At 39.9% G+C, this 17,496-nt stretch overlaps 1 protein-coding gene across 1 annotated transcript in view; it reads left to right on the plus strand.

Moving 5' to 3' along the window:
• Window positions 1–17,496, plus strand: part of LOC140351642 (heparan-alpha-glucosaminide N-acetyltransferase) — a 61,545-nt gene that overhangs the window by 26,418 nt on the left and 17,631 nt on the right. Inside the window, exons 9-15 of the mRNA XM_072437561.1 lie at window positions 869–899; window positions 1,836–1,996; window positions 6,762–6,874; window positions 7,043–7,152; window positions 11,464–11,587; window positions 11,659–11,745; window positions 15,106–15,183. Of these exons, the coding sequence (XP_072293662.1) occupies window positions 869–899; window positions 1,836–1,996; window positions 6,762–6,874; window positions 7,043–7,152; window positions 11,464–11,587; window positions 11,659–11,745; window positions 15,106–15,183 (704 nt within the window). The remainder of the gene's footprint in view (window positions 1–868; window positions 900–1,835; window positions 1,997–6,761; window positions 6,875–7,042; window positions 7,153–11,463; window positions 11,588–11,658; window positions 11,746–15,105; window positions 15,184–17,496) is intronic.

Genomic DNA, 17,496 nt, shown 5'->3' on the forward strand with positions numbered 1-17,496 from the left:
ATGTTTTTGTTTTAATGGTGTTGTTCCTGATTTTTACTGTCATTAAAATGGGGAAAAACAATCTATTTATTTTATTTTATGTATTTATTTATTTCATATCTTGCATCCTGGAGTTTATCAGTGCGTTTCACACTTTCAGAGGCCAGTGCGGTCACTGCGGCGTGTTAGATCCACGGGCGTCTTTCACCGTAATGCTAACCACGACTTGCATGCTAATAGCGCACCAACGTAACTTCCTGTTTTACTGACGATAAAACACTATAATCAGATTCAGACAGTACACAGCGGTCTCCTTTTGACCCTGAGAGCTGCCTTTAGGAACTGTGGCAGGCAGGACAATTTTTACTTTATTATATGTTTTTATTTCTTTTTTTATAAAAAGAGGAGGAAGATATGTATTTAAAACTATAACAATGTTCTCCTCTTGTAGGGTTTTGTCAACACTATTTGCAGACACACATTTGAATGCACCGTCTCTGAGAACACAAACATATAATAGTTATCAGTAAATAAACTTTCTAACTACCTCAACATCCACATCAAAACTCCTTTGATTTACTAAACATGTGTGAACCACAATCTTAGCTTTTCCTCATTTATCACACAAAAACTTTTCTGAAATCCATCCCCTGGTCCACTCTCTGTCTTCAGTTTCAGTAATAGCCTCTTTGTCACTCTCTGCATCGATTCAGACAAACTTTGATTAATTCTGTCTTTGCTTCGCCGTCACTGGACCAAAGATAGTTATGAATGACACCTTCCACAAATGGGACGATAATGATGAAGGCTGCAACGAGTAACATCAGTCTTCTTTTCCTCCATATGTTTTTTCATCAAAACAAATAATCTGTGTATGTCGTGGTTTCAGGTCTGACTGTGGCTGATCTGCTCTTGCCGTGGTGAGTGATGTCCAGCCTTTTTCATCTTTATTCAATCAATGGTTACTTTAACACCAACAGTATTTGTCACATGGTTTGAACTGAATTACTTGATAAATTACCGTATTTTCCTGGATTATAAATCGCACCAGCCAAAAAATGCATAATAGAGAAGAAAACACATATATAAGTCGCACTGGAGTATAAGTCGCATTTTTGGTGGAAATTTATTTGATAAAATCCAAGACCAAGAACAGACATTTCATCTTGAAATGCAGTTTAAAATAATAAGAGATGAGAGAACATGGTGAATAGGTGTACGTATGCTAACGCTAACACCTTCAGCTACATGAGGCACAGACAGAACTGTGGTAAGTGTCTGGTATGTTAACGTAACATATGAACAGTTATTCAGATAACTATAGCATAAAGAACATGCTAACAAGTTTAGCAAAGCATCAGTTTTACCCCAAATCACTAAATCCATTGAATTCTTCTTCCTCTGTGTCACTTCTAAACAACTCCACAAACTCCAGAGGAAGAGGAAGTGCAGATTCTTCTTCTGCGTCGCTTAGAGCCTAGAGCGCCCTCTTGTGGTTGTACGTGTGAAAATAATCAACATGTGAAATGCGGTTACCAGTGTGAAAATAACGAATAATATATTATAAGTCGCTCTGGAGTATAAGTCGCACCCCGGCTAAAACTTTGAAAAAAGGATTGAATTATAGAACAGAAAATACTGTAATTCCGTAACAGGAATAACCTTTTCATTGAGTTATATTATGTAGAACTACTGCATTCTGGCCTTTAAGTTTGCTTCAACTGTGAACCGTCTTAATTTTTCATCTTTTTCCAAACCATAACAAGGTGTGTAATGACTCCAGATCCAACCGTTTCAAACCAATACAATGAAAATAGACATTGTGACACGTTTGTTGACCTTCTTTGTGATCGTAGGATTGTGTTCATCATGGGCACGTCCGTGGTGATGGCCTTCAGCGCGATGCAGACGAAAGGCGTGGGGCGGCTCCATCTCATTCGGAAGTTGACCACGAGGACCGTCGTGCTGATGCTGCTCGGGTTCTGCTTCCTCAACTACTCTCCGCGGGACGGACCACGTGGGTGACGCAGGGATCACGATGTGGTCACGAAACAACAATATGATAACGATGATAACTGTATTTTGGTGACTTTTCACTAAAGATATGGGTTTTTTCATGGCTGATGCCGATGCCGATTGCTCAGGATCTTGGCCGATAAGCTCTGATGATAGTATAGGGCCCGTTTTGATAATATTCCCCAAATTATATATTTAAATTGACTAGAAACTCACATATAGCCTTGCTTCACTACAATAACGTTTTGTGCAGTGCCCTCTTCACAAGAAAGTGTTCAAATAAAGCTTTATGTGACATTATTTGGGCTAAAAAACACAAAAACATATATTTATCTATATAGGAGAATTAAGGCTGATGACTAAAACATTAAAAGTGCAAATATTGCCCGATATATCGTCCAACCGATCTATTTTTAACCTCCCTTAAGACTGTAGAATGGTCTTTTAAAACATGTAATTGTATAGAAGGATTACTCTGTTCTCTACAAATGTTTTTAGACATATTTAATTGTAATTTGCTGAAAAGCAATAGAAATAACTGAGTTTAAAACCCTTTGCTAAGGCCCAAGGTCACACGTGACCCCTTAACGGGAACAAGCAGTAGAAGATGAAGTATTATGACGTTAAGGAAGTTAAAGTAAAGTCCATATTTCTGCTGTTTTTGTTGTTGGAGCCTGGAATACTCTCTGGGATGGACAGAAACACAACTCTTCGCCTGGTCACTCTCTCTGACCACCACCGATCACTCACTCTCATGCACAAGCAAGGTGCATAAAGTGTCTTGCCCAAGGACATAATGATAGTAGTCAAGTCAAGTGTATTTATAAAGCACATTTAATACCACTATAATGGGCCAAAGTGCGGTACAAAGGCAGTATAGAGTGCAATTAGACAAAACTTATTGTACGATCCCCTTTTTAGCCGTGAATAAGGATCAAGTTGGATCAGCTCATCTCAACGCTCTACTTACAACTCAGTAACAAAATAAGAGCTAAAAAAAACATTTGTGAGAATCGTATGAAGCATCAAGGAGTCATTTCAGCTCATTCTAAGCTCCAAAAGAGTAAAACTACATGTCAAGTACTTTTTTTTTAGCATTACTTTTTCAACAATTGAGAATAACCTCGAAAATCAGCTCAAACTCCACCCTGGAGCTGACGAGGAGCCAGTGCAGGACAAATGCTCATATTTCCTGGCACATGTGAGCGTTCTGGACTAACTGCAGTATACGTTTGGTCCGAGCTGCCATCGAACCACAAACACTCAGACCACTGCTGTCTGCTTCATCGGTTTGGCCATAAAATCATCCCCTGAATGTGTCTTCTAAGTGCAAAACGTGTCAATTGTTATTCTCATTGATTTGGAAACTATTAAACATTCCACACGGGTGGCTTTGCAGAACAACTCCACGAGACGCATTTCACTAAAAGGTTTTGTCTGAGCAGATTTTGGTGCATAGTTTGGGTGAAAGTGTGAGAATATGGAGCAGTAATTGTCATTTTATTCACCTGGGGACCCCTCACCATTAGCCCCCACCGCCCCCCCTGTCTCTAATGGACTTTGCCGGGGAGCGTCTCTGTAACTGGGTTAACTAAAATATTGTTATTGCATGTGTAGTCTCCCAATCCAGCGCCGGGGGACGTTTAACAGGAGCAGATCGAGCAAAAACAAGACCGCGGTAATGGACAATTACAAGCGGATAGAGTTACAGCCGCTGCAGCTGCTGCTCTGCGCGAGTCTGCAGTGGCTTTACCAGGGACTCACGTGGGACGCTCTGCCATGAACGCCCCACGTCCAGGGTCTAACGAGAGCGACGTGACCCGCAAGACCTGTAGCGTAAGCGTGAGGGAGTACGTGCGATGTCTGATGCTTCGTTTTGTAGTTGAACGTAGCGTTTTTCATATGTTTGGTCATATTTGTCTCGCCTCGCAGCAAGAATGTCTCCAGACTCAACTTAAATATTTGTGGTCGACTGATGACTTGCCCTGTGTGTGTTTTAGTCGACTAAAATGAGCGTGGCATTGGCAAAAGGTCTCAAATCTCAAAGATCTGACCGTATTTGACCCAATTTGCACACACAAGACAAGAAAAGTACCCTATTTTCCGGAGTATAAGTCGCACCAGCCAAAAAATGCATAAGAAAGAAGAAAAAAACATATATAAGTCGCACTGAAGTATGAAATGCAGTTGCAAGTGTGAAAATAACAAATAATATCACATATAAGTCGCTCCAGAGTATAAGTATAAGTATAAATATAAGTATAAGTCGCACCCTGGGCCAAAACTGTGAAAAAAGGTGCGACTTATAGTTCGAAAAATACGGTAAATGTAAATTGTGTATTTGTATGTGAAAGGGCACAGTGAATTCACAGTTCCATAACATCCTTTCTACAAGTATGCAATCAGGTTTGTTTATTTCAGCGTCGCCCGGGAAACAGATGAGCTCATTGGCCGTCCATCCTTTACAACAAAAAAACCTAACTTAGAACCCGCCTCAGATGAACAGAAATTGGCGATGTTTCCCTTGAGCGAGGCGATATTTTCGATGACGGACGGACCGCGCTTGTCCCTGATTGGCCAATTGTCAATCAAGTTATCCAGACTTACACATAATATTTGTAAAGGAGAGAGAGAAGGAGAGAAGCGTGTATTCTTGACGGATCAACAAATTAAGTGAAAGCTCTCGTGGGTTTCAATTATATTCATTCATGCCCCATTTCAAAGCTTCAATATTCAAACAACGTACTTTCAACATGTTGTTCTGTGATTGTATGAAAGATATTTAGAGCAGGAACATAATACAATACAAAACATACACATTTGCGTTACAATTATCTCCATTCATCAGCCAATCTCCCTGGATATTGATCTTCGGTTTGGTTTGTAGAATCTGTCTTGCCGGGCGTGTCCGGAGCAGTAAATTTGAACGTGGAGGGTGTGACCTGAAGAATTAACGAACGTGTCGTTGCTAAGAGCTTCCTGCCGTTTTGCGAAAGCCGAGATTTCCGCCTTTTATTCGATTTGTCTTGATCAACGATTCGGGATGCACAATGTTTTACGGCACTTTGAGCGACAAAAAGGTTTTCAATTAACTAATGTGTAGATTGCCATCAATCTCTGGAGCCCGAAGCCTGGAGGAGATAGCGCTGCACCTCTGATTAGCCCACATCCGGACGGGGACACTATTTTCTCGAGTTGTCGCCGTCCGTCATTGAGCTCCAGGAAGTTGGATTTTCTTGGTTTGATTGGAGGATGTTCCTGTGGTGAATAATTAGGTCTAACTCACAGAGACGGTCTTATCGCCGGGTTATATCGGGCGCGTGTCGGAGGTGTGCCGCCCTGAATCCATCACCGGAGCGAGAGCTGGACTGTCCTCAGGTTTAGCTCTGTAAATGTAGCTGTACTTTCATCATCAGCGTCATTATCTGGATTGTACAGACTCTAAAACACAAGTTAAAAGGTCTTTATATGACAAAGACAGTGGGATTATCAACTCAAAGCGTCAGAAAAGAATAAGCAATTTCTGATTTTCATGAATAATGCACTTTGTTCATGAATAATCTCTATCTAGAAGCCTTCAGTCATCACTTTTACAACGTTTATTTGGTTAATAATGCATTTAAAAAGACTCAATGTACAATAGACGTAATCGTTTGACTCGTCGACTACTAAAATAGACTCTCAGTGGGACTTTCCTGGTTAAATAAATGAATAGTTAGTTGTTAATTTTCATGCTTGCACTTCTTTATTTCTTTAACTTTCTGTTTTTCTCTGTAAACAGTATCCCAATTGAACCTTTTCAATGATAAAAAACCTTTTCTTCCAAATCCCTGTGGAATATTATGTGGCACATATTTGGACCATACAGTGTTGAATAAGGGGATTGAGCTGGGATTGACATTTGGCAAAAAGCTATTCCAGTCCTATGTTTAACCTGTAAAGTCCCCTCTAAACCCACTGCAGGAAGTGCTACCGTCTGCAAAAAGTATACTTCAAACCGACAAATACACCTGATCTAAACCAGGTCTACAACTGGACTATTCAGATAACCTAAAACAGGACACAATTTCTTCAAAAGTTCCAATCTACTCACGCAAACTAACCCAAAAGGAGGACAAAACTGTGGATAAAATTGACTTAAAACTAAATATTAGAACAGCAGAGAAGCCAGCGTGCTACAGCATGAACGAACAGCTTATTACGGGTTAGTAAGTATCAATACTCATATCCTAATAGCCTCTTAATTAGTTACTAAGGCTGAATCATTTTTAATAACTAGTTGTTCATCATTAATTAAAGGTTGAATGGACGATTTTTTTGGCCCAAATCTGAGTCTTATTTCCTCGTGGCGTGGACTGCCGATTAGTCCTGCCACGTATCAATCATAAAACGCACCTACCGCTCACCTGCAGCCGAGTGTGGCTCGTCCCCACGTTTCCGCGTGTCCAAGCGCATTGATCTATCATAATATAGTTCTCTCAGTGTACGGGGCAAAATGAAGACAGAGAAAGACTGTTCGAGCTGACTCAGAAGTAGACGGAAATCTACGGGAGACGAGAGATGCGATGAGATCCGTTGCGCTAATAAACAAACGCACGTGTGTGTTGTATCAGTCCACACTTCCGCCTGCGTTCTCAAATCGCCGAAAAATTGTCCATTGCGCCTTTAAGTATTAGTGTTTTGCTTTATTGAGGCTAAGAGAGAAATAACCTGCCTATAATAATGACGCTGACGATGACTCTCTCTGGACCCTCCTGTCGTTGCAGTGTCGTGGTCGTGGCTGAGGGTCCCCGGGGTGCTGCAGCGTCTGGGCTTCACCTACCTCGTCCTGGCTCTGCTCCAGACTTCCTGGGGCCTGATCTCGGTCCCGCTCAGGCCGGTGAGACACCTCCGAGGAGCCAGTCGACCTCGAGCGAGTCGAAGTGGCACCGGCGCGTTCGCGGAGACGCAGACGCCGCCGGTTTCCCGTCTCGTCTCCTGCTGCGGCGTAGATTGGAGTTGACCTGTTTATTTCGGCGGCTTTAACTCTGTTGAACTTTTGTGGCAGAAACCGTTGCAGGACTTGACGCTGTATTGGCCCCAGTGGGTCGCCGTGGTCCTGTTGGTTACTCTGTGGTTGTGCCTCACCTTTCTGCTCCCGGTGCCAAACTGCCCCACGTAAGTCCAAATCACGACGATGTGCAATGACTTAGAATCAGCAGGATTAATGGTGTGTGGATGCAATTAGTAAATCGCAAAGGCTGCCAGTTTTGAAGGACCATAATTCCCTCCACAGACAAGAAAATATCCAGTTTTATTCGGTATTGACACTGCGAACCATTTAGTTTAGATCTGATTCAGTGTCAATTCATCGTCCAATTTCAGTCTTTTTGTCGATTGTGTGAGACCGAAACCTGCAAACAATTACTTTTTTACAAGAGAAAAGTCGCGTACTGCAGCTTAAAGACAGATCTCACAAGCAGAACTTATATTTCTACATCTCTTCTGCGTCTTTACCATGAGAAAGCTTCCACATGATCGAGTCCCCGCGTAATGACACGTGACAACGATGTGATGCAGCGTACAAGTCGTCAGCAGCTGTAGAGTTTGAATAGATCACGTTTGCTCTCACGATGACACAGACGGAGACTTTGACAGGTTCCTTTTCATCTCTCCCCTTTTCTTCTCTCTGCCGCTCGTTTGGCCTCGGATATGATCACGTCACTCTTTGTTCGCCCTTTTTCTAATATCCTGACGGAAGGAAAGGCATTATGGCTGTTTATACGTACGAGGGTAACGGCGTGGAGAGTTCTTTTCATTTATAATACCTTTGTTGTTGATGTTAAATGTTTGGTACGGACACGATTCGTCGGTGTAAGGCCAGGGATCTCATTTATAAAGCATATGGATGTACAAATATGGTGCGTACGGGAGTTTTTATTAAGTTTGTGATGTATGAAGAGAGGATTTGACATGGAAATGAACCAAAAAATGTAATAAAACAACAACTCTGATTTGAGCTAAATGAAACAAATGTACGAATTCCACGTCAACTATTATAAATGAGACCCCAGATCTTTAGTCAGAGTCTTTGTCAGGACTAGTTGACCGTAAGATTGTCCTGCTGTGGTCAAGGTTAGCGATGCTGCCATAATTTTAGAGATTCTCGACAATGAACAGGCGATATTTTGCCTCAGAAACGTACCGTGTTTTGTTCGAGATTCCAATATCTCTGCAGAACGACCGCACGACTAACCACGTTTCATTTTATAATTCATCAGGTCTTCAATGCCTTTTTTAATTTATTTTTGTTAATGAGGAACACTTCATACATCTGAGTGAAGAGCCATGCTAAACTCCTCTGCATCGATCCATCCAACGAACACTGTTTTTAGACAATAAACTCAAGAATTAAACCCGAGACCTTCTTGCCGTGAGGCGAAAGTGCCACCGACCTGCCGCTCCGTTACTTCACAGACTTACGGAGTTAGATAATGCATCACTCACGAGTAAAGCGACTCTCCCGAAACTCGCTTCGTTTCCAAATGCTGCTTCCTCTAATTAGGAAACTCCGAACCTAAATCACGGCTGTTGTTTTGTGAAGCGCGGATCCAAAAGTCATTATGAGCTCTTAATGTGAAAGCGCAGAGAGTTTCCATCTCTCCGAAAGTGCCTCGTTTGACCTCCTGGAAGCACGCAAACGAAGAAGCTGCAGAAGTTAAAAAGGATCATGCGCTTCCCTTCTTATGCGTAAAAAGTGCGGCTAATGCAGATCACAGTTTTTATTCACGATATGAAAACTCTGCATTTGCTCTGCCAGAACTGAAGAAACTACTTGGATGAGTGTCGAAACCTAGTCACTCTTTAAAACGTTTGTCCAGTTGATAGAATTACAGCAAAACTAACACACTTAACTAACTAACTAACTAATTAATTAACTAACTAACTAACTAATTAACTAACTAACTTACTTACTTACTAAACAAAGGCTTTTAAGAGATTGATTTAAATAGAATAAAAGGAAAACAAAACAAGCTTTAAAACGTCACCTTTTCTCAATGACCGTATGATTGCTTTGTCTAGAATGTTCCACGCTGCAGCATTAAACCTTCATGGAGACAAGAAGGCCAAATTACAGGTCAGATCTGTGGAGAGACGAGCCCACTCACAGTAAGAAGTATGTTTTTAGAGGTATTTCTTTGGCAATAAAAAGACGTGCAACTGATTCAATGCAAGTTAGATCAGTTTAAAGCTGCACTTCGGAACATTACAGGCAAAGCAATAACATCTCCATGGAGACGAGCGTGTGGCAGACCTTGTCCTCAGGGCACGTGGGCGTCTTCAAGTGTAAAGTTGGACATATCATTTTACTAAAACACTATTATGAGAAATGTCTTTACGATTTTGCAAAAGAATGTACACATTTCATACCAGTTCAGCCATGTTTTGGGTTTATAGCTTTGCTTCCTGTTTGTAAATTATCACACACATCATACTGGAAAATTCCATAATAGTTACCTAGCAACCATCAAGTGTTGGAAGAAAATGTATTTAGTTAGAAAATACTGAATACCTGCATAAAAATGATACGGTCCCATTGGAGTTCTGTTCTGAACTTTCACATTGAGTTACATTACCAGTATCTAGTTTATTATTTATTATTTATTATATTACAATCATTACTGCACAGTTTGAAGCCTTAGTTACATGATCAGTCACCACAATGTATTCTTTTGATTTCAGAAAAGTGATTGTTCTGAATACAACCAAACAAAAGAGTACCTGAATACAGTTACTCACATTAGAGCGCAAAACCTTCTCTAATGTCACAGAAATTCTTATTTAACAAATAAAGAAGACCAAAAAAACACCTTTATGTTGTGTAATATGGCCAGACAAATGTGTTTTATGAATTTTAAACATATTTTCATGACAAACTGCTACTTGATACATGTAAACGTGTAATATTGCTCCAAATAACGTAAAAATGAATGAATTATACAAACCTGTCAGATGCACTTATGACTGTTTCTTTATTAACATTTATTTAACTGTTTGAGGGTCAATTTGGACTCAGCTCTCGCAAGTTATGATGGTAAAAAAGATACTGAACGTGTTGTCTAATAATCTTTAGTGTTGAACTTATAGATACCAGACACAGCCAGAGCATAAATGAATAAGAAAAAGCAGTTTTATTTGAACTTGAGTAATGGTCCCGGCGATGGCGAAGCAGCCCGGCGCACGTATGCTAAAAGTGCGCGTTTATTCATTGTCCGAGGTGAGATTCTCTGTAGCCTTGTGTTGTTGTTATGAGTTTGTGATTTATGGCGCGGCGCTGGAGGCTTCGCACAGTATAATTAGCCAATCTCGGTCTGTCATGTGCAATGAGAGCGGCGCAGACAAAGGATCCATCTTCCCCGCTCCATCTCCCCTCTGGTTTCAGCCTGTTGTTTCCCCGTGCCTCTGCCTGACCTCACATGGCTTCGCCGGGACGAAAGCTGGACCGAGCTCGTGTGTTTCATTTGCACCGACTGGACAATGAGTGTTAAGAGAGGGAGTTCCTTATTTTTGTCGTCTTGGTCTTCGGGGCGGAGCCATTCTCGATTAGCGCGGCAACTGATGATTATTTTAGTAGTCGACTAGTCAAACGATTGTTTCTATTGTACATTAAGACCTTTTAAATGCATTTTAAGCCAAATAAATGTCACCAGAAGGGTTCTAGATGGAGAAAACCAACAAATAAAGTCTATTATTGAGGAACATCTGAATGAATTTGATTGAAAAATGCCGTCTTTGTTGTAAAAAGTGTCTGTATGTGTTTTAAAATGTGTACTGTATTGTCCAGACAACCATTACAATGATTAAAATACAGCTACAATTTTTTTTTTTTTTTTGTCGAATAGTCACAGTTAAGTCCATTAATCTTCCAAAATGCACAAATGTATTGATGTGCTGTAGGGCTGCAAGATATATCGCAATAGAATAAAAATATGAATTGTCGCAATTAGCAACTTTGACTCACATAATTTCCTTACAAAACCTGGTAACACTGTTTAGAAATGTATTGGATTCTTGGATTAGTTTGTCAGTTCAGATTTCAAGTCTGTTCTCCAATGTTAATGCTATTGTGCATGTTTGAATGTGAACAGAATCATCAAAACATTATCTGCAAATCAAATATGAATCGCAATTAGAGTTTTTCCCCCCCAAAAGTTAGAAAAAAACCTTCATAATTTTACAATCAAACAATTATTCAATTATCAGTTATGAAAAAATAATGAAAATATAGCTTCATATTAATTATAATTATTATTAATTACAGTTTAATTTAACAGCAGACGTCTCGTTAACACCTTCTTCAGGGTCTTTGTTTTTGAAAACCTCAGCTGTTAGAATAAGTCCAGCTGTTCTAGTTTTTTTTAATAAAACTAAAACATGAACAGAACTAACTAATTGTGCATGAATAGAATGGATATGTTGTGTTTGTAGAGGTTATCTGGGAGCAGGTGGAATCGGGGACGACGGTCTTTACCCAGACTGCACTGGGGGAGCTGCAGGCTTCATCGACCGCTGGATGTTTGGAGACAACATGTTCCGATATCCCACGTGCAGAGTGAGTGAAGCATGTTGGACTTGTACATTATATATTCACATAAAACATATAAAGTCACGTTTGTTTGGCAGGAGTTGTATCGGACGACGCTGCCCTTTGACCCCGAGGGCGTTCTGGGCACAATCAACTCTGTCCTGTTGGGCTTTCTGGGGATGCAGGTGAGACTCATCGAATGTCATCAACTATATTCTCATATTTATCACAGCGTGACCCTCCATAAGGTGCAAACCACTCAAAATTACACTGATGTAAAGTTCACAAAAAATGCAAAAAGTGTCCACCTACTAGTACTTAATTGAGGACAAACTGTATAAACTATATTCAAAACTACTCAACGTTCTGAATTTGAATAGTATTGACTCATGTAGATATGTTTTTTTACAGTATTGTGCCTTGAAAAATGTGAGTTTACAGATTTACATTTACGTTTAATTGAATAAGTTGCCATTTTGGAGTGTCCTTGGCAAACTTTTGCACCAAAAAAGAAGACAAAACGATCACAAATGCCTAATTTAAAGATCCAGACTCATTAACAGATCATATTTCATGCATTATACATTTAAAAGTGTACAAAATGTGCTATTTGAAAAAAAAGGCTGAAAAACACTGATTTAATGTACTGTACAGTGCTTAAACATTGTAAATAACTTAAAAAATAGGACGGCATAACTGAATCACCCTGAATTCCTATCCATGCATTATCCATATTACACTGCCGAGTTGAGATCAATTCGACCCTGAATCGTTTCTCCGTGGGCTGCGTTCCCGCCTGTTTGTGGACGCACAGCTGCCTTTCTTCATTGGCGATATCTCCCAGGGTCTGAGTCCCTCCTCAGCTCCTCAGACTGGAGGTCCTGGTCCAGCCGGTGCCCCTCCTAACCAGTTGTGTTTGCAGCATTACTTTATCCCCAGTGGACTGTTCTCGCTGATCCTGTCCATCCACACGCCACGACCGCGAGACCAGGTGCCCTCTGCCTTCACTGCAAAACACCACCAGGAGTTTCTACGTTGTATTTTACCCATTAGAGCAGGGTTTTTTTAACCGAGAGCCACAAACAACCCGACAATGTTGAATTTGTTGAATGATAAAGTGAATCATTCGAAATTTTGTATTTGACATAGTTTTGATGAGCCTCCACACCTTTAATACGACTTGGAATATTAATAATAGGTTTGTGTAACATTAAAATGCTTGAATTTTCCCAGTTTTTACTTATTTTTGTTGTTTGGACCAACTTGGCAGGAAGCCAGAGGGCCAACAAAAATTGGTCTGAGGGCCGCATTCCGCCCCCGGGCCGTAGTTTGGACATGTCTTTTTTAGAGCGTGGTCATGTGATCGAGTTTAAAGACGAGGAATCAGAGGAGTAAACGTCAGATGGAGGACTCCAGCGATGGAGATGATGAATGGATATCTGGAGTGTACTTTTGGCTGCAGAAATGGATGACGGGAACTGAGTCGACTGAAGGACCTTTATAAAATGGAAAAACTGACCTAAACGTGGACAAACTGAAGTGACATTTGGACAGGTCGGATCTATACATTGGGGGAAATGCGCTGAACTGATATTTATTTCCAATTTCCTTTTGATTTGATCTTTTCACTCTCTGGTCCTGTTTAGTTTGTTGTTTCTGTTTTGTTCAAGAAAAATGTGTTTTGAAAAAAAGAGTGGTAACCTTCATTTAAGTTTTTCATGATTTTTAAAAAGGGTTTTTTTTTGTTTTGTTTTTTCTACAAAAAAAAAAACGTGCCATTTAGTCAAATTTGATTAGATTTTTTTTTACATCTTCCCCATGTCAATTATAGTCCAGTTTTTGATCATCGGTGCAATTTGTGTCTTCAGTTTTTTTTGTGATAACGTTAAAATGACCTGAATAGGAATATTAATCAAGTTTTTGTTATGTTTTTTTTTACTTTTTTTCTTCTTTTTTTTTACTCAGGGCTAAACAAATACAACATACAATCAAAAATATATATCTTACAATCCAAATTAAATTGAAAACACATTTGACAAAGTACTCTATACTGCCTTTAGTTACTACTGTGCAAAATGAGCAATAAAGCATAAAATCTGAGAGAATTGAGTAGAATAGAAAAGATTCAGATAAAGATCAACAAGTATAAAAGTCTTGGCCTAAAAACTTTCAAAAATCTAAACTTGTCAAAACAATTCAAATAACAATAATAAAGATTCTGAGGTCATTTCGACATTTTTGACGAGGCATTTGTTTTTTTTTGGTGTTTTGTTTTTTGCAGTGTTGCGATTAGCTAACCGTCGCTAACGTCTGCAGCCGAAACCCATTTATCATCACCAAATTAATCAGGGAGCGCGTGTGACTTACGGCTCACATCTGGTTCAGCGGGACGAGGCCGAACGTGACGAGCCTCTGACGCCGCTGTCCCAGGCCTATCGGGTTTCCTCAAGGACAAGAGACATGAGCGAGCGTTTAGCGGCGTTTAGCGGCGTCTACGCACGTTTTATGATCAGACGTTAGCGACATGTGCGACGCTAACGATGTCACCGACCGGAAAACGAGAAAGAAACAAAACAAATGGGGTTGATTGTTTTGTCGGGTCCAATCCTATTTATTCATCGAGCACATTTTATAAACAAAGTGCTGCAAAATACACGTCAAAATACACTACAAATATAAAATAATGCTCTTTTCAGCTCCACTAGCTCCTCATTTAAAGCAATAAAACCAGCCAAATCAAATAAGAGCAAGTTTTGGCTGGAATTTTCCACAGTATAGCATTAAACATTTTTATTTTTTCTAATATAGGTGTTTTAATGCTTTAAAATGCTATGAAAAACATGGATTCTTAGTGTTAGCGGCGTCGCCTCTCCACAGATCTGAGCTGTAACTCACCTGCTCGTCTTTGTGGAGCTAATTAAGTTTAATGCTATACTTCGGAACATTCTAGAAACAAGCAGACCTGAAAAAAGTTAGTGCACCTTTAAACTGACTTGTCACACACTACATCAAACATTTGGAACTAAACTTGGACTAGACCAGGACTAAGGGTGCTTTCCCTATTGTACTTTTATCACATCAAAACTAGGACTAAACTCAGAACTAAACCTGAACTAGACCAGGACTAACGCTGCTTTCCCTATTGTACTTTAATCACATCGAAACTGGAACAAAACTAGGACTAAACTCAGAACTAAACCTGAACTAGACCAGGACTAACGCTGCTTTCCCTATTGTACTTTAATCACATCGAAACTGGAACAAAACTAGGACTAAACTCAGAACTAAACCTGAACTAGACCAGGACTAACGCTGCTTTCCCTATTGTACTTTAATCACATCGAAACTGGAACAAAACTAGGACTAAACTCAGAACTAAACCTGAACTAGACCAGGACTAACGCTGCTTTCCCTATTGTACTTTAATCACATCGAAACTGGAACAAAACTAGGACTAAACTCAGAACTAAACCTGAACTAGACCAACTACTTGAACAAGAAGTCTTACGATTGTCTCTACATTCACCCATTTTGTTCCTCTTCAGGCCGGGAAGATCATCCTTTTCTACAGCGGGTCCAGCGCCAGCGTCCTGGGACGGTTTGGGGTGTGGGCGCTGCTGCTGGTACGTAGCTCTTTGCACTGGTTTTAATATGAAGTGTTGCCAGTAAATACAGGAAATCTCATATAAAGGCATTTATAAGACACCTCTGACCCAATAACACAATGTGGAGCCAGTGAAAAGGCGCACACTGCACACTTCATATTTTACTGGTTTAACCTTGACTTGAACTGTTTGTTTACAATATATATATACGCGTTCATATGTTTATCTATGTTTTTTTTTTCCCTATACATTACATTTAGCCTAGTAATAAGTCAAATTTGTTAAAACTTTATTTATTCTTTTGTAGGTACATGACATTTCTTAAACGTATCCTGATTTTGAATTGCTCATGTTTGCAAACAATTCAACACAAAAGTAGTTCCCGTGCGCCCCTCCTGAAGTGTCTGGAGGACGTCCTGGCTATGGATTTCCCAAACCTGTTAATGTACATCTCACTGGAGAACCACAGGGTCACATGTTTGGAGGGAATTCTGTTGGAAAAGTGTGTCTGGTTTCTTAATAACCCCAGGTCAAAGTGCGCATTCCTCACAGGGAAGTGCAGACTGTTGGAGAGGGTGTGGCAGCAGGAGGCACTGTCACGTGTTATGGGATTGTCCTGTTGCTCAGAGCTTTTGGATTGAGATCAATAAAGTCTTACGGATATATATACTGTATATATACGGATATATGATATTTGACATTTCCATTCCGCTGGATTTCAAAACAATGTATTTGGACAGACATTATATTGGATATTAGGAAAATTCACATTCAGACAAAAATTGAAGATCACCAATTTAGTTTTTAGTTTTAAGTTTATACTGTTTTAATATAATTATTTTTTTTCTCTCTATTGTATTCCCTCTGGTCTTGTTCTATCTTTGAAAATTTTGAAAAATCTTGATTTCTTCCCCCCCAAATCTGAATGGGTCAAAAATGGAAATAGCTGTTTTTAAACCCTCACACACCAAGCTTGATGTAGATTTTAAGTTTGAGAAGCAGATGAATGCAGTGTTTGAATGTAGTTTTTACCACCGCTGGCTTTTATCTAGACTCAAATAGGTTTTATCTTTTAGCGTCCTGGAGCGGGCGATCCGTGCTTTTATCTCTACACGTCATGACTTCTGTGATGCACTGTACACTGGGATCAGCCAAGCTAACAAGCTAACAAGCTAACACGCTAACAAGCTAACACGCTAACAAGCTAACAAGCTAACAAGCTAACACGCTAACAAGCTAACAAGCTAACACGCTAACACGCTAACAAGCTAACAAGCTAACACGCTAACAAGCTAACACGCTAACAAGCTAACACGCTAACAAGCTAACAAGCTAACAAGCTAGCCTGTCACGCTTACAGTTAGTTCAAAACCTATTTTATGCTTACAGCACTGGCTCCTCATTCATTTTAGAGTTGATTTTAAAACTGTATTGTTTGTTGTTAAAGCGCTTGCATCTCAGAACAGTTTCATTTTTAACAGATAACCTTTAACACATTACTTTAAATGAGACGTTAAAAAACAAGCTTTCCTGAGCTTTAGCCGTGCTCTATCGGTTTCCGCTCGTTCATTTATTAAAAGTTGTATTTTGAGTGATTCACGCTTGTCTGAGTAATCCTCTGTTGCTCGACATTTGAGGCTTAAGTGCACAGAACATATGTCTTTATCTCCCCTCGATCTCTGCTCAAATCTCTGTTTACTGTGAACAAAATGTAAAACCACCACGCGACAGTTTGTTAGTTAAACCAGAAATTACGCAAAATACATCTAAATCCACTGCCTTTTCCTCAGACCTCTAATCAATGTCTAATTAAAACACAGGCACAAATCACTTCCTCTTTCGCCTCCTCCAGGTGTGAGTCACTCAGGTTTTCCATTGTCTGGGTTTGATTTCCTCCTCTCAGGTGGACCGAGCGTTAGTCACAGCCGCCCCGACGCTATCATTAGACCCGAGTGTGGACGTGTTCACCGGGACGTGTGGGATTTATGCCGCTTTTTCCGTCGTCACGGTTAAAGTAAACGCCGGAATCGCAGTAAGATGAAGAGAATAGTTCACGTGTTTTAGTTTGGTCCTGGATTGAGCCCAGTTTAGACCTGTTTTACTCTTATTCGAGTGGCGTTTTAGTCCAGGTTTATTTTGTCCTTTTATTGGTTTTGTATAATGGGGTTGTGCGTATTAGGTGTGTCAAGACTATTAACAAAATTGTGTTTATTTAGGTCATAATATAAAAGACAAAAGATATATAATCGTGACTTTTTAAGAAGAAAAATAAATATGCTTTTTTAAATTCAATTAATAGAAAAGTGACCATTTTCGAACTGAATTTAGACT

Source organism: Eucyclogobius newberryi, unplaced genomic scaffold, assembly GCF_026437365.1.
Source record: "Eucyclogobius newberryi isolate DKJ021-1_F unplaced genomic scaffold, fEucNew1.0.hap1 SCAF_8, whole genome shotgun sequence".
Lineage (NCBI taxonomy): Eukaryota > Metazoa > Chordata > Actinopteri > Gobiiformes > Gobiidae > Eucyclogobius > Eucyclogobius newberryi.